Source organism: Mauremys reevesii, linkage group 1, assembly GCF_016161935.1.
Source record: "Mauremys reevesii isolate NIE-2019 linkage group 1, ASM1616193v1, whole genome shotgun sequence".
NCBI lineage: Eukaryota > Metazoa > Chordata > Testudines > Geoemydidae > Mauremys > Mauremys reevesii.
Genome location: NC_052623.1, coordinates 241,547,895 through 241,573,012, shown reverse-complemented (window position 1 = coordinate 241,573,012; position 25,118 = coordinate 241,547,895). Strand labels below are relative to the sequence as shown.

The 25,118-nt window shown below is 37.9% G+C and overlaps 1 protein-coding gene across 18 annotated transcripts in view; it reads left to right on the top strand.

The window, feature by feature from the left end:
• C2CD5 (C2 calcium dependent domain containing 5) overlaps positions 1-25,118 on the top strand; it is a 114,572-nt gene that overhangs the window by 40,550 nt on the left and 48,904 nt on the right. For all 18 annotated transcript variants that reach the window (XR_005600111.1, XM_039543190.1, XM_039543184.1 and 15 more), the window contains one exon: positions 3,686-3,794. Coding sequence is in view for 17 of the 18 variants with exons in the window: in XM_039543190.1 (XP_039399124.1) it covers positions 3,686-3,794 (109 nt within the window). In the remaining variant the exon portion in view is untranslated. The remainder of the gene's footprint in view (positions 1-3,685; positions 3,795-25,118) is intronic.

Sequence of the window (25,118 nt, the reverse complement as noted above, 5' to 3'; positions counted from 1 at the left end):
TATGGGAACCCTAATCTGGACATTTCCACTTTTTTTTTTTTTAGGGATCATATTGTTGGGTTTTTTACTCAAGTAACCTGAACTTCAAAACAACAAAGATTTTGATGGAGGGATAATCTTGGTAACAATTCTGCTGTGAAAATATATAGCTGTCTTGTATTATTCTCTCTATATACACATATATTAATTTTTATATTATGTTTTTAGTGACAGGATGTATATTCACAGTAATTGCAACTGTAACACAGCTTTATGTACAAATGTATATACTTTGTACATATTTTTGTACAAGTGTCTGTATCTATTTCTATATAAGACTTGGTCCTCTTGCCGCCTTCTCAGTGGACAAACTCCAGATGACTTTAATGGTGCAGTATTAAGCACACATTTCTTACAAAGGGAGCTAAATGCTGCTCTCAGTTTCACCTGTGCAATCCTAATGATTAGAACTTAGACTAGCGCCATGGTTCTGCAACTTTTTTATTCTGTGGCTCGCTTCTCTGAACCTTCTATCACCACTGCTTCGTTTTCAAATAAGATGGTCTCCATGGAGCACGGTTAGAGAACTGTCGTCCTAGTATATTTTCATTATTTTGTATTTTGTGTTTTATATGTACTTACACATACACACTTAAGTAAATGATTGGAAATACACACACATGTACATTTGTACTCACTCTTACATTTTATAGATGTAGAAGTAGTATGTGATACATAAGTATGAATGAAGAACTTATTGCAAGCTCATCAAATTGACCAGGAGTGGCAGTTTTAAAGTAACTGTCTAGAAGCAGTTATTGCTTTCAACCAGTGCCAGTATTTGTCCAGGATCTATGCTGTTCTGTGCAAAATACATGCCTGCTGGTTTCAAATGGATTTACTGCTACCCGTGCTACCGCAGCTACACTGCTTTTTGTACTTATGCAAGCTCTCACTTATTTTGCGTGAGTGTGTGTACACAAGCAGGGGAATCATGCCCTAGTTCCTAATGTAGACATAGCATAAGAGGAAATACAATGATAGTGTGAAGTAGTATTGGCAAAATGATCAGTATTCTCAGTTGGTTAGCTAGTTCGTTTTGTGAAATAAATTACAGCTCTTTGGTGTTCCTAAATATGGCAGATATTTGTTAGGGTTTTTTGGGCACTGTTTTATGGGTAGTCCATTGTCAGCTGTCAAATAACAGAGAAAAGAACTATTGAAATATTTTAAAACATTGGTTACTATGGGATCATTATTTGACAGGGTTGTACTGTGAAATATATACATTCAAAATTTTGCAGTATTATGCAAACTAATACATACAGTATATGGTATGGGTAAAACAATCGTCAAGGGGCACTCCAAGTTGTTTATCTCACAAATGAGATGAAACTTCCTCAATGTTATAAGAGGTGAATGAGACATCACTCTTAGGTAAATAAGAGCACTTGAGAATACTGAGGGTTCCTGGATGGAGTTACATAGGTTTGTTTAGGTGTCTAGAATTAATCTGACAGGATATAGTCCTCAGTTCAGCAGGATACTTAAGCGCATACAGAATTTGAAGAACCTGAGTAGACACTTCAGCACATGCTTAAGTATCTTGATGATCTGGGGACATAAATAACATACATTGACTAAAAATATTCCTGATTTTTTTAATGTTTTTAAATTTACAAGTGACATACTATTTGTTTTAATAGTATGTTGTTATGGATTATCCCTGCAGAAGAAATGTCAGGAGACTGTAAATAAACTAAAAATTATCTTTAATAAATAACTTTATCAAAAGTATTTTAAAAAGACAGAAGTAATTTATACATTTCCATATGGATAAAAGCATAATTAAGGTCTGCTTGTTTTTCAGTGGTGGGTAAGCATAATCTCTTTTGGTGTTTATAGTTTACTGTATTAATATAACCTAAACATGGTATGGCCTTAAATTTATTTAAAAAACCCTTTAAAATGCACATAAAATAGAAATATTTTAAAATATCATGTCCATTCCTCAATAGAAAAGCTCTTCTGCCAGTTTAGTTATCTAGCATCTTTAGTGTTTAAAACCAGTAAAGTTTAACTGAGCAAAACTGTCAGTTAACAACATAAAGTTATTAAGAGATAATATTATATAGATTGATATGGAATTATGTTGGAGAAAATAAATATCAATATACTTTTCAACGGTTCACATTCCAGTCCTTGTGTAAAGCCAGAATGAAAGAGATTTGTGAGGGCACTAGAAAGATATTGGTGGCCGGGAATCTTCCCCCTTGCAGCCTACAGGGCTCTGCATGGAGCATCTGCACACACTGTGTTGTAGTAGTGGCTGCCTGGCTCCTCTTTCCACAAACTGTTGTAATCCACTGGATCCCAGCAGGTTCCAATCCCACTGTTTGTACCCTGACCAGTCCTCTGGCTTGTCTATAAGCAGCTGTATATGGCTGCAGAGTCACTCTTTGTAATCACTCTGCTTTCTAATGCCTCCATACAACATGCAATATTTTTGATCTTCAGCAATACCCTAGGGTTTGAGTCTTAATCATTTTTTTAATGCCACTCATTGCCTCAGGAGATTTGATAGTCTCTCTTTAAGCTGCACTTTGTCAGTTGACTAGAATATGAGTGGAATGCTTAATTTAGGCAATCGCTTTAAATTACAATATTCTTTTTTAACACTTAATCAGCCATAAAAACTGTATGAAATAACCATTGTTGCATGACTCATTTATTTTCTTGCCTCTCTGCTTGTAGAATTGGCAGATGGAAACCCATCTCCTTTCCCCCATAAGTATGCTATATTTCAGTATGTATGTCTATAATTATAAAATTAAATCTGTCCATCTTGGGTCCATCTCATTTGAATGTGAGGAATTTATTTCACAGCACATACATAGTTTTTCACAATGTCAAGCCCTTAGCCTTGTTTCTCAAAGAGACTGTCTTGAGTAGGACGTCTGGACATGGAGGAGTATTGCTTTCTCATTTTTGCTGAAGATAGTAAAAAAAAAAATCTCAGGAAAAGAATTTAGAATGATTGGTGACAGTGACTATTTCTTAATCTAGTAAAGAATGGTCTAATAATTGTACTTCAAAATCTTTCACTTTTATTTTAAAGACGTGAATAATTTTTGTTTTATCCAGAGCCATTGGTGCTGTCAGACCAGTCTTTGTTGGCATTTGTGTTAGATGCACTTTATCTAATAAGGCACTCTTCATGCTTGCAGGAGCAAAAATCAGTTCCTCTCAAAATTTGGATACCAAACTACCCTCAGTTGTAGCAGCCAGCATTAAAAAGTGCAGAGGCATAAGTAAGTTAAATACTAAGCCTCATCACTTCAGAAAATAAATAACATTTTTATTTCACTCTTTTAGTGTACCTTTAAAGGAAAAAAAAGCTAATGTAGGCTTTGTAAAGTCAACATTTTAATAACATTTGGGTTGTTAATTAATATCCATATCCGAATGCAAATCTATGGGGGAAAAGTAATTTTACTGCTTAGAATACTTTTGCTAATACCACATTGTGTTGGATACTTAATGGCATACAAGTGATATAGTGCATAATAAGCTTAAAATAAGTGTTTTGCCTAGTGTTAATGCTTTGCCTGTATTTCAAGGAGCATAATAAATTACTGCATGTTGATTGGCAAACATCAGCGTTTTACAGATGGTCACCTGCTGTTTATATTTTTAATCCTAACAGGAATTTCCCTTTTTTACCTTGACGGCCTTTCCACCTGGCTTCCTTGTCCATGTTGGTGGTGTGGTCAGTGCACGCTCTGTGAAGCTTTTGGACCGCATCCACAATCCTGGTATGTTAACTAAAGAAATCTTTTTTCAGTCATGTCTCACTGTGACCTTGGATTTCTGTTTGTTTGTTTGTTTGTTTATTTATTTATTTATTTATTTATACTAAAACAACGTTGTAGTTTTTTAATTAAGAATGAAAATTTGAAAAATATTAGTCATGCGGGAAAAAGATTTTTAGTGAGAAACTCTTCAGCAATTTTTTCTTAATGTTTTTGGTGTAATGAAGCAGTAAGGGACTATGAACCTAATAATGTAGAACCAGAATTAATGCCTTTGGATTTTGAAGCTGTGGGTTAATTTTTGGCCAAGGTTTAATGTTAACTTTGATGCAATTCTGAAATAAAATGTTTTATGTGAAAGCCATGAAAGCAGATTAAATCCTTCATGTTAACTTTAAACTTTTGTTTAATTTCCAGCAGTTTTAAAAATCTTTAAGAATTGGCCACAGTTTAGCTCATCCAGTGTTTTTGACTCTTAAGTGATATAAACAGAAACAACTTTTTATTTTGCAACAAGTGAAAACCTTAACGTAATTTTCTGTAGATATTTTTTCTTTGGAAACTCCAACGCTAATGCATTTTGCATGCTCTATTTCTGGCATCAGAGTTAAGCAGCTCTTGGCTGTTAGTACTTCATCTCGGTATTATTCACTGAATCAAATGGAAAATATGCCTAAAAATAAAAGATTTGAGTTGGTCAGTTCCCCTGAAACAGAGGCAGATTAAAGAAAAATAGCATCTACTGTGGTTTTGCATTCACTAGCCAGGAGTAATTAGCTTTAAAAATTGTTGCAAATGCATCTTTTTCAGGCTGTAGGCTTCTTTTTTTTTAATCTTTTACCTGTCATTGACACTATCTATGATTTCTGCAAATGGGTCTAGATAACTTCAAGTTATTGGTTTAAGACTCAATAAAATGTGACAGAGAATGTGAAACAAAATCCATGAGTCACATAAATGTAAGAAAACTATTTTTGAGGGTTTTTTGAAGTAACTAAGTACACACGTTTTCTTTTCCCTGCTTGTAATCATCTAAGGTTTTGTTTTATTCCTATGTATGCAATAGTTAAAAGATGAAAAGAAATATCTTAATGCATTAGAAGATAAATATACTCAATTTATGTATGGCCTCAACTCCCCTGACTGGCAGTTAGCTCGGGGCTTTACATACTTACCTTAAATGTGATACTAATAAATCCTTGGTTATTTTATAGTGTAATAAATTATCAGTATACTATTCTCTTTATAAAAACTTGTGTGTGTTACTTATAAGCCTACATCAGAGTAAAAAGCATTCTTAGAAGGAATGGGAAAGATATCAACTATATTCTGATATTTTCTGAAATAACATCTTGCACTATGCACTTTTTTTTTTTACTGACTAACATTTGATAACAGACTGCCTGAAAGCAGGAGAAGAACTGATGGTAGATGCATATGCTGATTAAATAGTTTCTGTTTGCACACGAAAATGGCTCTAGCAGCATCTGCTGAAGAACTTTGATTGCTTCTGACCAGTGAATGTAGGACTCACAATCCATCAAATTCAGTATCATGCCTAAGAGAGAGAGAAGCAATTTGGAAACCCCAGTAACTGGTGTGGGAACTATCTTAACCAGCTTTTGAGTCAAATAATAATTTGACTCAATTCCTCGCAAAGGAAACACATAAGCTGCCAAGTAAATAAACAGGAAAATGTAGAAAAGGAAAGAACATTTAAAGCGGTTGTTTGAACACAAAACAGAAAAAAAAATCTGTTAATTGCTATATACTGTACACTTGATCATGCCGAGTGCTATAGCATGCTCCTTACTTTCTTCCCTTTCTATTTCAACCTCTTATTAACTCTGCTGTCTATGTCTTTCCAGTTCCTGTGGAGTGGTGTTGTCAATTGTGTTCTTGTTGGTAGTGTTTTTTTTCACTATTCTGCTCCTATAACTGATCTACTAATTTGCTGTTTTGAACTCAGCCTTTGTCGGAATTATGGGTAACACAAGATCATACAAACTGCTAGACTGGAATAGTTTCAATTCAGGTATTTTATTAGTCATTCAGTACTACATATGCTGACAGAAATTATGGCAGCTCAGTGAAGTTCTTAGAAATGTTTTGGATCATTAATTAGGTTAATATTTCAAATTTAAATTTGTTTAGCCACCAAATAAATCAATGTCTAATTGTCAGAATATTCTTTAAAAAGGTTTTTCATACATTATCAAAATGCAAAACAATGTTTTATTATAAAATAGTACTGCTAGAATTATTTAATATGAACCTGAAAAGTAGTTGTTCAGTCGATTTTAGTGGCTTTTGATTTAATGTGACAGTTGAAATCAAATCATAAACAAAGTTTTTTTGGGGAAAGGGGGTGGATTCTTGTCTACACAACCACTTCTAGCCCAATCCAGCACTTCTTCCAAAGACTTCAGATATTGGATGAATATGTTTGCTCAGAAGAGATCTAAAAGAAGAGACTTTGAGGACAAACTTAGTACTTAGAAAGTAAAGGGTAGGGGAGCAGTCCAATGTGTGTAGTCTCATAAGTCTTGTTTTGTAAACACATCAAGCTGACATCCCTGATGGTAACTGTTTGGTTTTGATTTATTAAAAATTCAATGGAAAAAGTCTTATTCTCTTGTAACTGTGGGCCCAGATTCTGCCAGGTCCATATATGGGTGCATAGTGCGAGGAAGAGTGGCCTTCATAAGGTCTAGGTCAAATACCAGTACCTGTGCTGGGAGAAGTGTAGGGACTACTCCTTTCATATTCTTCTGGAGGCATAAGATGCCCTGGAGAAGGCAAAGCCAAGGCTTTTCCATCTCACATACTGGCCAGCAGAGCTTGCCAGCTGCTGTGGCTTTTAGAATGGGCCACATAAAAGGATGTAGTGGTGAGCAAGCAGCCTCTGAGCATCTGAGTGCTTGAGGGAAACATTTTACCTCCTGTTGCTATGCTTAGGGCAGTGCAGCTCCATGCCATTCCTTATTATGGGCTGTGCGTAAATAGTACAATCTTGCCTATAGATGTCAGTGGACCTGTAATATTTCCAAATTAATGAATCCACTTTGAGGGGCTCCATAGAAGAAGAGAAAGAACTTGGTAGAGTAGAGGAAGCACCACCAGATAATGGAAGAAAAACAATTAGGTAGTGTAGGAGCAGAACTATGACAGGACGGAATCTAAGACACTTGTGTAGATCCAGTGGGCTGAGTTGATCATGTCAAAGGCAGTACTGAGGCCAAACTGAATGAGAAGAGAGAAGAGTCATCATCAAGAGAAAGGAAGTTGTTGATTAGAGACCACTTTCCATGTATTAAATTATATATTGTTTTAATATTCACATTTTTGTTTGTTTTGTTTTTGTTTGTTTGTTAACACACTTTTATAACACACATTTCATCTTCCCTGTCGGGAACTGCTCCAACAGAATCTCCTTAACTCCACTGACATGAAAGACAGACAAAAGGAGAAAATAGTGTTAGGAAAAAACCCTATCTTCATAGCCCCAAAACACCTCTTTATAAACTTATTTTTGATGTTTGAAAATCCTCCAGAAGTCTAGTTTTGCATTTGAGGTGATGGGGAGATAGCTTGACTGGGTTTTGATCCCATAGCTACAGTAACTAGACACATAAACAGAGGGTTTTCTTTCACAGTCATCAAATTTGTAGTGTACATATGAATTGCATTTCATGTTGCCATCTGGTGTTCAAAGGTGACAATGGAAAATTCAGTACAACAGAAAATGGCATAACATGTTCATAGCTGTCAAACATCAGAACATGTAGAAACAGCAAGATTTTAAGTGTGAGCACTTGTAGCCTTTTCCTTTAAAATCTCTGATTTGAACTGTAATATTTGTGTGTGCTGGTGTGACTATTCAGAGTTAAGGCAGCTGTCACAGGGTTATGTGACTGGAGTAAGAATCCTTTCTACACCTAAATGGACCTTCGGCTGTCCAAAATTAGTTAGTAAAATTTGTGGGTTTTAACCTTTTTATAATATTTAATAAAAATGATAATTTTCTACAGACATGTTTCAGAGGGTTGAATCTCCCTTTCATTTTTATGGCTAATGACAATGTTGTTTCAATGTTTATTTGTACATCAGATGTACCCTAAAATTAATGAGATTATTTTTTTAGAAATCTTCATTACTTTCCTTACAGATAATTTTGACTCAGTGGCTAGATTATCTGGCAGATATTAGTCATTTCTTTTGTTTCATTATATGTTTAGATTCAAGATTTATAATTCAGTAAACTGTGACTTAAAAAAGAGACAATTTATTTAGTTTTAATCTCTGCTTAAAGTGATTCTGTTATGAGCTAAGTACCTGATTTTAAAACTGTCCTTAAGTTAAAGCTTTGCATAAATACTTTGGGGGCCAAATTCTCTTTTCAGTGCACCAACAAAACTCTATTAAGTCAGTGTAGTTGCACCATTATGACAAAGATCACAGTTTGTGTTTGCATAATTAAATGGAAAAGTGGCAGATCACTGCTTTCACATTATTGCATAAAATCACTATTCATACACACGGACTCTTTAGGTTTGGAAATATGGGGCCTGATCAAAGGCTTCTGAAGTCCATGTGAATTCCCTCATTGACTTCATTGGGTTTTGGATCAGACCTAAGATAATAGAGGATGATGGGGCAATGGTGGAAATATGTGCAAGCCTCAAAAGGACAATTAGAAAAGAACTAGAATGGGCCCAGCAGAAATCATTGAATATAAACCTTAGAAAACTTTCAGGAAAGTGTAGCTAAATGTGCAGTTAAAACTACCCACAGGCAGTTAGTTTACTTATGCAACTAGAACTGAGATGACAGATAACCCAAGGTCTTATTGACCTTGGCAGCATTACAGAAATGACTCTGTAAACATTAACGATCCTTGAATAATTTTTCCAATCTATTAGACATAACAGATTTTCCTTCCACTTGTTTTTTTATCTGCTGTTTTTCTGCTTAATCTCTATTTTCCTTTAAAACAAATATTTATAATGCACAGTGCAAGGTAATTTCCACTCCGGATTTATCTTAACATGTTTATGTCCTACCCTTAATTTTTCTAGAGATACTGTAGCTATTCAGGCTTGTATTCCTTGTCTCTTGAATAGAATTGTGGTTGACTCCACTAGACAATGTAACTCTGACTTTATGCAGTAGTACTTTATTCAGTGTTTTTAAAGAACTGCAAAAGATAGTTTGCTTGTTAATATATACTCACTTAGGGCCTGATCCAGCTCTCATTGAAGTCAATGGAAATGCTTCCATTAATTTCACTGGGCATTAAATTTGGACATTTAGAGTAGGGATCCTTGCCTTTTTTATACAAGAGCATTCTGTGGCACCAACAGCAGTGATTGTGAAATCTTTGTATAAGAGGGGTAGCTGTATTACTCTGGATCTGTAAAAGCAGCAAAGAGTCCTGTGGCACCTTATAGACTAACAGAAGTATTGGAGCATGAGCCTTTGTGGGTGAATACCCACTTCGTCGGATGCATGAGTATTCACCCACGAAAGCTCATGCTCCAATACTTCTGTTACTCTATAAGGTGCCACAGGACTCTTTGCGGCTTGTGACGTCTTTGTGAACATAATGTGTAAAAGCATCAGGATCTTAAACATGCACAGGAAGTGCAGAGGTGAACAAATCCATCTTATTTCTGTAGCTGTGTGCTGATGTAAGTTGCCTCTTTCTTGCTGACTACTGTGTATAGTGTTCTTTCTATACAAGATTTTTAGAATTCCTATTCTGCATTGGTGTCAGTAGGAGACGCTGAGTCTCTCAGTGTTTGCAATTCTATGTATAGTCTTCATAAAATAGTTTTAGGATTGCATGTTTCTGATTCCTGTCCCAAACCCATTTGTTATGTCAAACCAACAGAGTAACAAGCCCTGTGGATTGGGGGAAACAATAGAAGAGAGCTATCTTGACTTTAGTAAGGCTTTTGATACTGTCTCATGTGACTTTATAAGCAAACTAGGGAAATATAGCCTAGATAAACCTACAACAGGAGGATGAATTTCTCATTGGAAAACCATACTCAGTAGTTATCAGTGATTCACAGTCAAGCTGAAAGAGTATATCAAGTGGGGTCCCGCAGGGATTTGTCCAGGGTCTGGGGCTTGGTCTACACTAGGCGTTTAAACCGGTTTTAGGAGCGTAAAACCGATTTAATGCCACACCCGTCCACACTGAGAGGCCCTTTATATCGGTATAAAGGGCTCTTTAAACCGGTTTCTGTACTCCTCCCTAACGAGAGGAGTAGTGCTAATATCGGTATTACCATATCGGATTAGGGTTAGTGTGGCCGCAGATCGACGGTATTGGCCTCCGGGCGGTATCCCACAGTGCACCACTGACCGCTCTGGACAGCAATCTGAACTCGGATGCAGTGGCCAGGTAGACAGGAAAAGCCCCGCGAACTTTTGAATATTTCCTGTTTGCCCAGCGTGGAGCTCCGATCAGCACGTGTGGTGATGCAGTTAAAAATCAAAATAAAGAAAGAGCTCCCGCATGGACCATGCGGATGTGATCGCTGTAAGGGCAGGCAAATCTGTTCTATCAGTGCTCCGTTACAGTAGACGAAATTCAAAATCATTTCTAAAAAATCTCCAGACAGACGCCATAGCAGGGACTCAGCGCACTGCTGCGTGACAAGCATAACGGAAAGCCAAAGAATCAAATGGACGCTCATGGACTGGAGGACTCAAGCTATCCCACAGTTCCTGCAGTCTCCGAAAAGTATTTGCATTCTTGGCTGAGCTCCAAATGCTTCTAGGGTCAAACACAGTGTCTGTGGTGGGTCAGGGCATAGCTCGGCAATTTACGCACCCGCCCCCCCCAGAAGTGAAAGGGAAAACAATCCTCTCTTGACTCTTTAACATGTCACCCTATCTTTACTGAATGCTGCAGATAGACCCAATGCTGCAGCACTCAACACCAACATCCTTGCTACCCCCCCCCCGCCATGGGTGGCTGATGGTGCAATATGACTGGTATCCATCCTCATCATCAGCCTATTGGCACATGGGGCAGTGCAAAAGGACTGGTAACCATGCCAACTAGCATCAGTGAGGTCGATCAAGGGCGCCTGGCCCTAATTTTTCCTGGTAGATGGTGCAGTATGGCTGGTAACCATCGTCATCATAGCAACAGGGGGCTGAGCTCCATCAGCCCCCACCCTTCATGTGTAAAGAAAAGATTCAATTGCCCCTGGACTAGCAGAGGGATGCTGGGCTCCTCTCCTCCACACTCCTTACTGTCCTGTCTGGACTATCATAGCAGCTGGAGACTGCCTTCCACTCGTTTCTCACTAACAAGTCACTGTGTTTTATTCCTGCATTCTTTATTACTTCATCACACAAGTGGGGGGACAATGCTATGGTAGCCCAGGAAGGCTGGGGGAAGAACGGAATCAACAGGTGGGGTTGTTGCAGGAGCACCTCCTGTGAATAGCATACAGCTCATAATTTCTGCAGGATCTGACACAGAGCAGCTGTGCTCTCTGGGTCTATGATACAGTGGTTCTCTAGTACACTTGCCCATATTCTAGGCAGGACTGATTCTATTTTTAGATACCAAAAAGGAGGGATTGACTCAGGGAGTCATTCCCAATTTTGGCTTTTGCGCCCCTGGCTGATCAGCCAGGGGCACTTATGACAGCAGCAAATGACACAGTGCAAAAGGACTGGTAACTATGATCATCTTATTACCAATTTATGGTATGGTAGATGGTACAGTATGGCTGGTAACCATCTCTGCTGTCATGCAAAAGCATGCTTCTGTGTAGCGCTGCTGAATCGCCTCTGTGAGCGGCATCTAGTACACATACGGTGATAGTCACAAAAGGCAAAACAGGCTCCATGATTGCCATGCTATGGCATCTGCCAGGGCAATCCAGGGAAAAAAGGCGCAAAATGCTTGTCTGCCGTTGCTTTCCCAGAGGAAGGAGTGACTGACGACATTTACCCAGAACCACCCGCGACAATGATTTTTGCCCCATCAGGCACTGGGATCTCAACCCGGAAATTCCAAGGGGTGGGGGAGGCTGCGGGAACTATGGGATAGCTACGGAATAGCTACCACAGTGCAACGCTCCAGAAATCGACTCTAGCCTCGGACCGTGGACGCACACCACCGATTTAATGTGTTTAGTGTGGCCGCGCACACTCGATTTTATACAATCTGTTTTGCTAAGCCGGTTTATGTAAATTCGGAATAATCCCGTAGTGTAGACGTACCCTAGTTCTATTCAGTATTTTCATAAATTATTTGGCTAATAGCATAGACAGTGTGCTTACAAAGTTTGCAGACAATACTAACCTGGGCAGTGTTGCAGGCTCTTTGGAGGACAGGATTAGAATTCAAAATGATCTTGACAAACTGGAGAAATGGTCTGAAATAAATAGGATGAAATTCAATAAGGACAAATGCAGAGGACTACACTTAGGAAGAAATAATCAACTGCACAAATACAAAATGGGAAATGATTGCCTAGGAAGGAGTACTGCAGAAAAAAATCAGAGGGTTATAGTGTATCACAAACTAAATATGAATTAACAATGTAATCCTGTTGCAAAAAAAGCAAACATCCTAGGGTGTATTAGCAGTAGTATTGGAAGCAAGACATGAGAAATAATTATTCTACTTTACTCAGCACTGATAAGGCCACAGCTGGAATAAACTGGAGTATTCTGTCCAGTTCTGAGGACCACACTTTGGGAAAGATGTGGACAAATTGGAGAAAGTCCAGAGGAGAGCAACAAAAATGAAAAAAAGGTCTAGAAAACATGACCTATGAGGAGAAATTGAAAAAAAAATGGGTTTGTTTAATCTGGAGAAGAGAAGATGGAGGGTAGACATGATAGTCTTTAGATAGGTAAAAAGTTTTGAGGAGGAGGGTGATAAATGGTTCTCCTTATCCACCTAGGACAGGACAAGTAGTAGTGGTCTTAAATTGCAGAGTGGAGATTTAGGCTAGACATTAGGAAAAACTTCCTAATTGAAAGGATAGTTGAGAACTGGAACAAATTACCTAAGGAGGTTATGGAATGTCCATCATTGGAGGTTTTTAAGAATAAGTTAGACAAATGCCTGTCACAGATGATCTATAATATTTAATCCTGCCTCATGCCTAGCCTACACCGAGGGGTGTGGGGGGATCGAGCTAAGTTATGCAACTTCAGCTATGTGAATAACGTAGCTGAAGTCGACATACTTAGATCGACTTATTGTGGTGTCTTCACCGTGGTGAGTTGACTGCTGCCGCTCCCCCGTCGACTCTGCCTATACCTCTCGCCGAGCTGGAGTACAGGAGTCGATGGGAGAGCGCTCGGGGGTCGATTTATTGCTTCTAGACTAGATGCGGTAAATCGATCCCCGCTGGATCGATCGCTGCCTGCCGATCTGGCCGGTAGTGAAGACGTACCCTCAGTATAGAGGACTGGATTAGAGGACCTATTGAGGTCCAGACCTACATTTCTGTCAGTTTCTGGTTATTAGATGTTGAAATACTTGGTTAGTGTTCATTTTTATGGTGTGCACTTAGTTGGGTTTGTTTAATCTTTTAGACAAAGCTTGTATGTAGTTGGTTTTTACTATACTGTTTATATACTAAATACACTTAAATAATATGGAGAGTAGAGGACAGGCTTTATCTTCTAACAGAGATGGCTCTATTTTAAGGTAATGCTGTCAATTGAAGGTGTTTTTAAATTAAACTATTCATTGTACCTGGATGATAAAGCAATAGGTGTATGGTAAATTAGGTATCTTTCTTCGGTAACTAGTTGTGCTCCAAAGCAACAGTTGCAAACTTTGTCCCTGATATTCTACTGAGAACTACTACTCCTGTGCCCTTCTGGAGATTTGTGCTAGAGGATCCTGATGCAGAGGTGTGGGGCCTTCAGCAGTATCAAGTTAATAACTGAAAGTCTGGAAAAAAATGAGAAGAGAGCTAAATATTTAAGTCTGGCACTTAATTCGGACCTGGTCCACTGAGAACAAGTGTTTTTGGCTTTTTTTAACGTTGCAAATGTAAACGTTTAAAAATTACATACTGGTCATTCAGTTATTACCATTTTTTACATTCATTGCAACAAATAATAAAATACGCTAACATTTCTGCCTTAAACCTGCAAGGGCTATTCTAATCAGCAGAAAGTTGAATTTTAAAAGTGTTTATATACGAAACATACTTTCAGTGCTCTTTTTAAAATTGTTACTTGTTTATCTCTATGAGGATCTGTATCTTCAGTACTGTTGCAATCATACCCTGTAGCAGTCTCCTTGAACTCTAAATTAGAAGACTATCTATTCATGTCTGCATTGCTGGGATTACTGGGGCTAGATTGTTTTAAAATAGGTAACAGTAACTGGTTTATTCTAGCTAATGCTGGTTACTGTCAAACCCTCAGTAGGTAGATAATGTAGGATTATTTTAGTAGCAGACTGCTTGCCTGTGTTAGAGCTGGTAATGTTGTAAACAGATTATTTACTTGAACTGTTGCCAGCTGATGGAGAACTATCCCTTTGAATTTGTTTGTATTACTTATGACTTCCAAACAGACTAAATCATACTTTGTTCTGTCCAGGTGATTCCTGGTTGTATAATGCCAAGGTAGAACGTCTTTTGTAATTTGTAGTGCGTTGCTGATTTATGAACTGTTGAGCCTTAAGGGCAGTCTTTTTTTCAGTGCCAGCAGTCAAACTGTCGTCTTTCCCTTGATATTTGGAACATTCTGCTTAGAATTCTAAAGTTAATGTAGGTTAGTTCACAGCTGTGATGTCACACCAATGACCAATAAAAACTACCACCTATTTTAAGTATTTAGAAGGTGTCTATCACTTTGGTATCTAAGCATTTGGTCAAAAACTGCTTAAGTGGCATTCAAGGAGCACGTGCACTGGGTGCTGTTAGACTGTGGAGTTGGGGTAGGGCAGTAATAGAAACCATTTTGGAGTTTCAGGCTGGAGAGAGAGTCCGTCATTAGGCAGCCCAATCAGGGATGAACCCAGAGGCCAAATTTTGAATTTAAGGGTTATAATTTTATTTTAGGTTATGATACTTGCAACTTCCATGATAAGTTCTAGAATCCCTTAATAGAACTATAGTTCCATATTTCATACTTGTCTGCTCTTAAACTCAGTCCTTTTTACAAGTATACACATACCTATTAGAAAGTCCAGAGATTATGGAGATGCTAATTGCTTAAGATGAGTTCTGTTTTACACTTAACACAGAGAATCAACTTCTTTGTTTTGTATGAGAAATATATTGTATGTTCTGCAAGTATACAGCACTTACTCCTTCAATACAGAATTAATTTTCTGGGAATTTACAAGTAAATCAATTAATTAGTTTGAGTTAAAATTGATTAAACTAGGAGCTTTAAGAAATTAGACACCTGTCAGTCTTTTGTTAGTCCTACATGAGAATAACAATTGAATAACACAGATACTCAAACTTTTTTGTGCATGAATTATATTTGAAGAAATTAGGTTATAATTCAGTTAAGTTGTATCTAACTGCTGTGATTATGTAGGATATAGTTCAGCAGCTCAGGTGCCTTAATTGGGGCCATTGTGTCATTAGCGATAACTAAGCTAATTATCATGCTTCCTCTACACCTGATTTGCTTGTAGCAATTTATTTGTTGTAATGACTCAATGATATGAGAAATACTAGCCACATGTGTCAGGAGTTCTTAATGGATAGATTTACTTGGCCTGTCGCTGTTCTCTAAAGATTCTATGATTGCGTATTAACATGGATATTTGGCTTAAAAAGCTCTGTGTGGTACTGCTGCTGGAGTTGCTTTATGTTTGAGACAGCACTGCTGAGGGAACTGAACTAAGAGCACAGAAGGTTCCTGTAAAGCTTGGGACTCAAGAAACTGAGCTTTCCCTGCCCCATCTTCACATAGTTCTCTAAACCAGTATGTGAATTTCAAGGCCAGATTCACCACTGTGATTTGGCTGCTTTGTGCTACTCTGGTAATGCGAAGCAAAAGTAAACCCTTCTTAAATGGTTGGCGGGTTCTGGCTGCTTTGCACTGCATTGGTGTACTAGTGCAGTGGTTCTCAACCAGGAGTATGTGTTCCCCTGAGGTGTGCAGAGGTGTTTGCAGAGGTGTTTCAGGGGTACATCAACTTATCTAGATATTTGCCTAGTTTTACAACAAGCTACATAAAAACACTAGCAAAGTCAGTAAAGATTAACATTTCATGCAGACAGTGATTTGTTTATACTACTCTGTATACACTGAAATGTAAGTACAGTATATTCCAGTTGATCTATTTTATAATTATATAGTAAACATGAGAAAGTAAGCAATTTCTCAGTAATAGTATGCTATGACACTTTTGTATTTTTATGTCTGATTTTATAAGCAAGTAGTTTTTAAGTGAGGGGAAACTTGGGGTACGCAAGACAAATCAGACTCCTGAAAGGGGAACAGCAGTCTGGAAAGGTTGAGTCTCTGTGTTAGTGAATCTGCCCTTAAAATTTAAAACAACAAAAAAACAAACAAAAATGTAAGGATGATGCTACTTATCTTCAGATCATTAGAAATATTGCATGAGGGTTTCTTGTGTAGTTTTTGTACTGGAATTTTTATTTTTTTTTAAAATGCGTAGGAAATTCCTGACAAAAAATCTATATTCGAGGGAGTTAAGTTTGGGAGAATATATCAGTAATGTAAGGGTAAAATACATTATAGGGACTTTGGAAATATTTCCAAAGCAAAACATTAGAAACCTAGGAAATTAAAGGAATCAGAACATTAAGATAAAAAATGCACAAGTCATTCAAACAACATTAATTGCCCTGTAGTGATAAAACTGTGTCTTTAAAAATCACTTTTACCTGATCTGGGACCACAAATGCTAAAAATACCTTGATCATAATTGTAAACATGATATTCCCCTTAACCTTAATTCTGAATTTTCTAGGTTTATAATAGCTGGTTTTCAGAATAATTACAACATCCCTATAATGTATTTTACCCAAAGATTAGTGTTACTTATTCTCAATCAATTCTATTTTAATGTTTTTTTGTCAGGGAATAAATATATTAGGTAGGTGCACTTTCAGTTATGCATACTGTATCTTTTTAATACAGTACTACATGTTATTAAGAACTTTCTGATGTTCTGTTTGCCTGAATAGTTTGGGACATGTTAAACAAAAATGAGGTGTTGAATGTTGTCCTTCACACTATTACTTGAATTTTTATAATTCCTTCCACTCAAGGGTTTTCAAAGCACATTTCAAATATTTAGTAAACCTTTCAACACCTTTGTAAACTGGTATTCTTTTAGGGCAAACTGAAGCACAAAGAAGTGATTTGCTGAAACTCACAGAGCAAACCTGTAACAGAACTGGAATTAGAACTACAGAGTCCTGCCTAGTAAGAACTACTAGGCTCCTATTCTAAACACTATTTTATCTAACTTAATCTGTCACATTTGTAAAAGTACCCATTACTGTAGTATCTACACACTAAATAGGATTTAAGATTTAAATGTGGGTGATGTACTCTCTCCCCATGGACTTAAATGTTTCAATTGAGGATGGGGGATAATTTATTTTGAATAATATGTTAAATAGCTTCGGTGCTTTATTTTAAACACAAGCTGTCTGTTATATATTCATGATTGAAGTCTGATTTATGTGGAAAGGGATTAGCTGTAATTCACCTAAGGGTATGGCTACACTTACAGCTGTACAGCGCTGGGAGTTAAACATGTCTTCGTACAGCTGAGTAGGGAAAGCGCTGCAATCTGTCCACACTGACATATTTGCAGCGGCATTGGGAGCGGTGCATTATGGGCAGCTATCCCAGCATTCAAGTGGCTGCAATATGCTTTTCAAAAGGGGTGGGGTGTAGTGTGATAGGGAGCATGGGGGAGAGAGAGTGGATTTTTGGAGCCGACACTGTGTCAGCTCCCTGCCTTGCAAGTTCCGACCCCCGTCCCTCCACCCCTCTCTCACTCACTGAAAGCAAACAGCAGCTGTTTGTTTTTTTTCTCACAGACCAGATAAGCAGCCGCTGGCTGAAATGGACCAACCCCCCCCTCCCCCTTCAAGCAAACATTAGCTGTGGGCCTTCCAAAGGGAGCCCCCCTGCCTGCCTCTGCTCATTCACAGACAAGGATAGGAACTTTCACTTAAAAGGATTATGGGGAGTTTCTGGAGGTCAATCACTGTGTAATAAGGTTACTCCCCGTTTACACTGGAGCATCAGCATCTCAGCCACTCTGCAGCAGCTGTTATTCCTCTCGGGGAGGGGGGAGTACGTGCAGCACTGTAGCCACGGAGATACAGCGCTGTATGTGCCTTGCCAGTGTGGATGGGGAGTGAGTTACAGCGCTGTGGGCGGCTTTATTGCGCTGTAACTCTCAAAAGTGTAGCCAAGGCCTAAGGCATAGAGGATTTTCCCAATTTATTTCTAAAGAATTACTAATACTCTAGCTTTTAGAGCTAAATCACTATATACCAATTAAATTTCAGAACTATTGTTCTGAAGCTTCCAGCTTCAGATGGAAGCTTTCTGTAGATGGTTACCACTCTTAAAATACTTGTTGTACTTCTGTATGCATGTTCCAAAGTTTCACAAGTGCAGCCCTTGTTCTGAGTTTTTTGTTCTAATGATTGTTCTTACTTCCTGTGAGTGTCAGTTATCCATTTGAGAGATCAGTAAGATGAAAAAATATGAATCATTGAAAGGAAATGTTTTTCTATTTCAGTAAGTGGTATCGATGCCAATTTAATTTAATTCAACACAGCTTTATTTTGTATAGCATCTTTCTTACAGAATGAATCCCAAAACAATTTACAAAGTTAAATAGTACAAAATAGCAGAGGGAGAGGGATTGTAATACAGACAAGGGATAGAAGATGATCTCCTTGTTCAGCAGCCCCTAAAATAAATAAGAGGATGGTGAAGTAAGAATTCACCATATCTAACCTCAAGGAATGCTAATTTAACTTACTGGCTTATTTATATTTGTATTATTCTACTGTAAATGAGCCCCTGTCCAGTTCTCTGAGTGTCCTTGCAATCTTTTAAAAATACACATACTTCAGTTACCTCAAGATCAAATAAATTAACCTAGCAACGACATAAATATAACAAAAATAACTAACTTCCTCACAAAATGCTCATCAGACTTAGATAGGTCTGGGCAGCAGCGGTGTGTATCACTTGTCTCTTGCTAATTGTGAGAGAAAACATAGGCCTTCCAGTACACCCAGAAACTAACAAGCTTGGGCTTTTACAGACCAGCAGGGAAGCAAGTTCCAAAGATTTGGGGTCCTAATGGAAAATGCCCTGCCATCCATCCCCTCTCTGTCGTACCAGTGGAGTTTCATTGCAGGTACCTTCCCTGATGCAACTATGGCAGGACATTGCAGGGCAAGAGGTGGTATCTTAGGCCCCCATCCTGTAAAAGCTTTCATACAAATGTAATACACCGTGAATATCCCCATTGAAGTCAATGGGACTATTCACAGAGCAGAAACCAAAGCATGTGCATCAATCTTTGCAGGATCAGGGCCTGGTTGTAGGCCACTTTAGGGTTTTATGGGTTCATACCATAATCTTAACGTCAAACTTGAGACCAACAGGCAGCTGGTGCAGATCAGAATACAGGTTCAATGTGTTCACAAAAAGACAACCTGTTTAATACTTTCTGGACCTGCTGCAGTTTCTGGATGATTTAGCCCCATGTAAAGGTATTGCAGTAATTTAAACTTGAGATGACAGGCATGGAAGATAATTGCAAGGTCTGCCTCTGGAAGAAACAGATACAACCTCTTAATCATCTGTAGGAGGAGAAAAGTTGATTTGGCTGTTGCAGCTGCCTGACTTTCAAGTAGCAGCTTGGGCTCTAAGATGTTCTTGGGCTGGAGACCAGAGGGAGAGTTCCTGTGAACAAAACAGACATTTGTTTCCCAAAAATGCACACTACAGAATACACTATTGCATTGTATTGGAAATCCTCTCCAGTATCAGAGCAGCAGATAAGCTAACTGCTACCATAAATGGAAAAAGGAGTGACCATGCTTTTATCTGGACCATACTCTAGAGGCAGGATCTCTTCCCCCACACCTCTACTCTTCCCTCTCAAGCCCGGTTAGGAGGATTTGGCAGAAAGAAGTTCTGAGAGGTTTGGGCAAGGGAGTTCAAGTTACAGAGCAGAAGAGAGCCACTCTGTCCACCTCTACAATTTTGAGGTTATAGTAGCCCTCACTGCTACTGAGTCCCTGCCCCACAAGGGTATATGGTGGTGGATCTGCATAATGAAAGATCCAGAGGTTGATTCATAGAATCATAGAATATCAGGGTTGGAAGGGACCTCAGGAGGTCATCTAGTCCAACCCCCTGCTCATATATGCTTTTGAAAGATATAGTTACTCTCCCAAGCTCCACTCTTTTGAGACATCAGCAAGAAATGCCACTTTCAGTAGATTGTGAAAATCCTTCATAATAGCCTTGTTCTTCTCCTTTCTTAATGCTGACATTCTAAATTTTCATTATTAGACTTCAGAGTTAACACACAGTTGAAATTAACTGCAGCAATTAATACTTCAGGCTGTCTGCAGATTCTGCCCAGACATCTCTGCATCAGTTTACATTCAGTTGATATTTTGATGGCTATATTTGCAATTGAAGGATTTACAGACTTAATTTTCTTTAAAAAGTTTAAATTCTCCAGTGCAGAATCCTAGAAAATAGTACTGGCTCACTAATTCTCTGAGAGCTGGTCTAATTTAACCCCTGGAAAGAAATACGGGTCCCATGCAGGGAAGAGCCCAGAAATCTGGGCTCTGGAAATATACTCCCCCTTGCCACCCAGAACAGTAAAACTATACAGTTCTGCTCTGTCTAGGGCTCTCCATTCAGGAAGATGGGGACAGGATTTTGTCCTGTGTCTGTATACAAACTAATAGAGACCAAACTTGCATTCTAAAGTAAAGAACCGAAAGCTAAATTGACTGCAATTGGAACTGATTGGAAAGAACATTTGGGGTTCAAGATAATAACTTTATAACAATTATGATGCATTTGTTTGCACTTTCCAAAACTGTTCAATAAACAGTAAGTTTTAGACTTTTCAGTTGGAGCAGGATTTAGTTTGCACCGTCTCTATGAAGAATACCTTCCCATGTACATCATTTTTCAAATCTTTCAGCTCTAGAAACAATATTCTTGTGCTTCCACTTAGATATAGGCATCATGCTGATGTTGAGACATTAATAGAAATTTGTTCTTTAATAATTAAATATTCACAATATCTGGTTTACAATAAAGAACAGTTAATAGCAATAGAATTTTTTGCAAACGTTTTGCTTAAAGTTTTAGAAAACCCTTGCTAAACTATTTAATAGATTTGCTAGAAAAGCTTGTGATGGAGTGCTATGTATGCTTGCCTTTGCTTTCACCTAGAATTCAGGGCCATTACTTTCTGTAACCATTTCAGTGAGCTGCCATAGTTTTCAGTCTGTACTGTCACCTGATCCAAGCATGCGCCAAAAAAACCACCGTTTCTGGCTATTGTCTGCTGAATCTGCTTTGCGAACCCTTAGTTCTTTAAGCTTTTGCTTTAGCCAAAAACAAAACAGACACCCTTTTGGAGTGTACTGGACACATGCCATCCCGCTTCCCCTAGCTCCTTTAATGTCTATGTAAATCCTTAGCTTTACTAAACTTGTAAATGCTACAATGGCATCCTCATGTGGAATTGTGTGGCTCATGTGTCAAAATAAAAGGCTGCTTGTGGTGAATATATTTGTCCAAAAAGTATGAATGCCTACACATTGCACTGCATTCAGTGTTTTGTATCAATTACTATTCCAATGTCATGGTGTCTGATTTTAATTGTATAAAATTATTTTGTATTTTAATATGCAAAGGTAAGTTTGTGTATACTAAATGTTAATACATAGTGTTTTATATATTTACAACTATGTAAATTATCTTGGTTCACATTATCTTACCACATTTTGAAGAAAAAATTAGCCCTACATTTAAATGACATAAAAAGATCTCTTCATTCATATGCACTTGTTGACAAACATGGCTCCTGTGGGATTTCTTTTTAATCTTGTTCAATGGCAATTGGTTGACTTTTATCAATGGTATTGGGCCTGGGCCTGTTTCCCATTGTCTGTAATGGGGAAAATAGCTTTGACTTTAATGGGAGTGGGATCAGGCCTATTATATTACTGGGGATTAATAGTGCTTTTACTTTACATCTTACTATTCCTGACATGTTGACCAGAATCTGGGGAAAGAATAAGTGGTAAAATGTTATCTGAGCCCTCTACAGGTAAAAGAAATAGCTGTGAGTGTCTCGGGTACTGAGACTGCATCCTCCTCCCATATAATATACAGTATTTTAAGGTGAAGTGAGTTGAAAAATTGTCCAGTAATCTTTTAGGAAGCTCACTCCTAAACTTTGTAATCCACATGTCCAAAATCTCCGGGGGGGGAAGAAATGATGAGTGGTACCAATGTGGGGACCCGTCATTATTGCTGCTTTTTCTGGTTCTCTTTGTCCACTTCCTTCTCTTTTGGTTTTACCCCCACCCTATCCTTGTTTGCGTCACCTTACTGGTTGCATTTGTATTGCTCTTTTTTCTTCTCATCTTTTTCTTTCCTTGTTTGTTTTTTTCTCCTGACTGTTCAATACTTTCTGTTTCCACCTCCTCCCCCCCCCCTTTTTTTTTTGCACTTTTTTTGTCTGAGAGTAAGCAGCAGCAGTAGCTGTCAAACTAACACTTTTCATACTTAAGGCTGCAGAGGGAAACTGATCAGCATTCTAGTAGATCCTTTTGTATCAAAGTCTTTATGCAGGGCTGCAAAAAGAAACATATTAGGATCATGAGATTCTAGCCTCACCCCCCCCCCCCTTTTTTGGCAAATGTTTCTCTTGCAAAGTCGCAATGTATTGGAGGACTGTTTCATCAAATGAGTCTAGCTAGATACCTGTTGCCCACCCTTAACTGATCAGGAAGTATAGTGAGTAGCTAATGTAAGTGCTTTAGTTGCACTGGGCTCTTGACTTGTTATAAACTACAACATTAGTAAACTTAGTTATGTAATAGACATACACATTAATAACTGAATTACTTGTCTTGATTGGGTGTAGGTAGAGGGGTCCCTCCTGAGAATTTTACTACCTTTTGGCACTTGCATCACTGGGAATACCCCTCAAGCCAGAGAGAGCTAGGGATTGCACTCTTCAGAATGTGTGTGTTGCTTTTTCTTCTACATCTGCCTCCCATTTGGCTGGCATTTGTAGCGTTTCCCTAGAGCAGGGGTAAGCAACCTATGGCACGGGTGCTGAAGGCGGCACGCGAGATGATTTTCAGTGGCACTCACACTGCCCAGGTCCACTGGTGGAGCTCTGCATTTTAATTTAATTTTAAATGAAGCTTCTTAAACATTTTTAAAACCTTATTTATTTTACATACAACAATAGTTTAGTTATATATTATAGACTTATAGAAAGACTAAAAATGTTAAAATGTATGACTGGCACGCAAAACCTTAAATTAGAGTGAATAAATGAAGATTCGGCACATCACTTCTGAAAGGTTGCCGACCCCTGGCCTGGAGTTTGAAAGGTCTGCCTCTCTAGTGTTCCCACCATCTTGACAGGTGAAAAGCATGGGACCTCATTGAGGGTTTGAGTGCAATTTCTCAGTGTAGGCCAGATTTTCTGTGTTCAAACTTGCAGTCAAAATAGCTTTTAATAATGACATAACATTCCCACTAGTGAGAGCATAAAAAGCTTACATTGATGTCGCTGAAAATTTATAACCAGTGTATTCACTTCTATGATTCTAAAGATAAATACACTAAGAACAGTATGTGGGTTTTTACTAGTAAACGCAATGGAACCTGCTCATAGTAAACTAGGTGTAATGAAACTTGGTATATCATTGTCAGTGAAAGTAACAAATTCCTTCAGCATGTAAATTGCAGTTCTGACTGTAGTTAATTCCTATGAAGAGTGAAATTTGTGTGTGTGTATAACATATATTTATTTTACACTCTCTCTCTCTCTCTCTCTCTCTACTATAAGATTTCCCTGTAGTTAATTTTTTGCTGTTTAACAATTTTCTTTCGTCTGAGGAAGCCTGCAGAGTTGTTACAATGCTATAGATGCAGGTGTTAAAAGTCAGGAATAATTGGAGAGCATGATGCAAGCCTTGGCAAAATATACTGTATTTCCCCCCTTCCACCCCGAAATATCCTTTAAAGCTTTTGTTATAGAAGAAATAATTGTTAGTTTCTATTTTACATCTGCAAAAGTCCAATTCTAAAACGAAAGCTGAAGTGTATTTTAAAATAAATACGTTTTGCACAATAGTATTTTGGACTTAATTCACAAATTTCCAAACAGCTGCCTTTTTAACTTTGTGCATTTATGTTGAATCTCAGTCCAGTCATGGGCCTAATATGTGATGTATGGGTATTGCATACCATATATACAAAGATTCACCATGCTGCACTTGTAGTAGAGCATTTACCTGGCCAGATCCCGGTATGGCTGAGATTTTGGAACTGGTATTTTAGGCCCTAATCCTGCAAAGCAATCTGTATAGGCAGGTGCTTGTGCCTGTGCAAAGTTTCATTGACTTCAATGGGACTCTGTAATCATAAGGGTCCACATAGGCAGATTCCTATGCAGCATCTGTGTATTTAGTGATTTATTAATCATATTTTGTTTATCAAAAATTTAAATGACTTTTAGTTATAGGTGCTGCAGACATAGCAATGCGCTCTTGAAAGAACAGGGACCAATTTTGCAGAACCTACATGAGATCTCCTATTCCACATGTAGAGGGTTTGCAGGATTAGAGTCTTTGTTTAAAAAGAAATTGTTTTGCTATTTAAAGTAAATTAATGTTACTCAAAAGCTTTTTGGTAACATTTATTACTGCATTTGATTGTCTAATATAAGAAGCATTCAGGAAGTGTAGTTGGTAACTTTTTTAAATTCTTTGGCCTTACCATATATAGATTATAAAATTAATCCGGTTAATAATATCTGGATTCTAAATAAATAGTTTTTGAGAAATAAGAGTTTTAAACATACCCACTTTCCTTAGCACAGAGATCCTGAAAATGCAGGTGAGATGTGCACTGCAAAGCTTTGTGTTGGCCTGTGACATACTCTTTAATATGGAGATGTATTCAAAAGAGATAAATCTACTTGCAGCAAGATAAAATACAATAATTTGTTTTCACAACCTGCAGCTCTGTATTAAAGATGAGGGTACCTAAAATCTACATCACTTT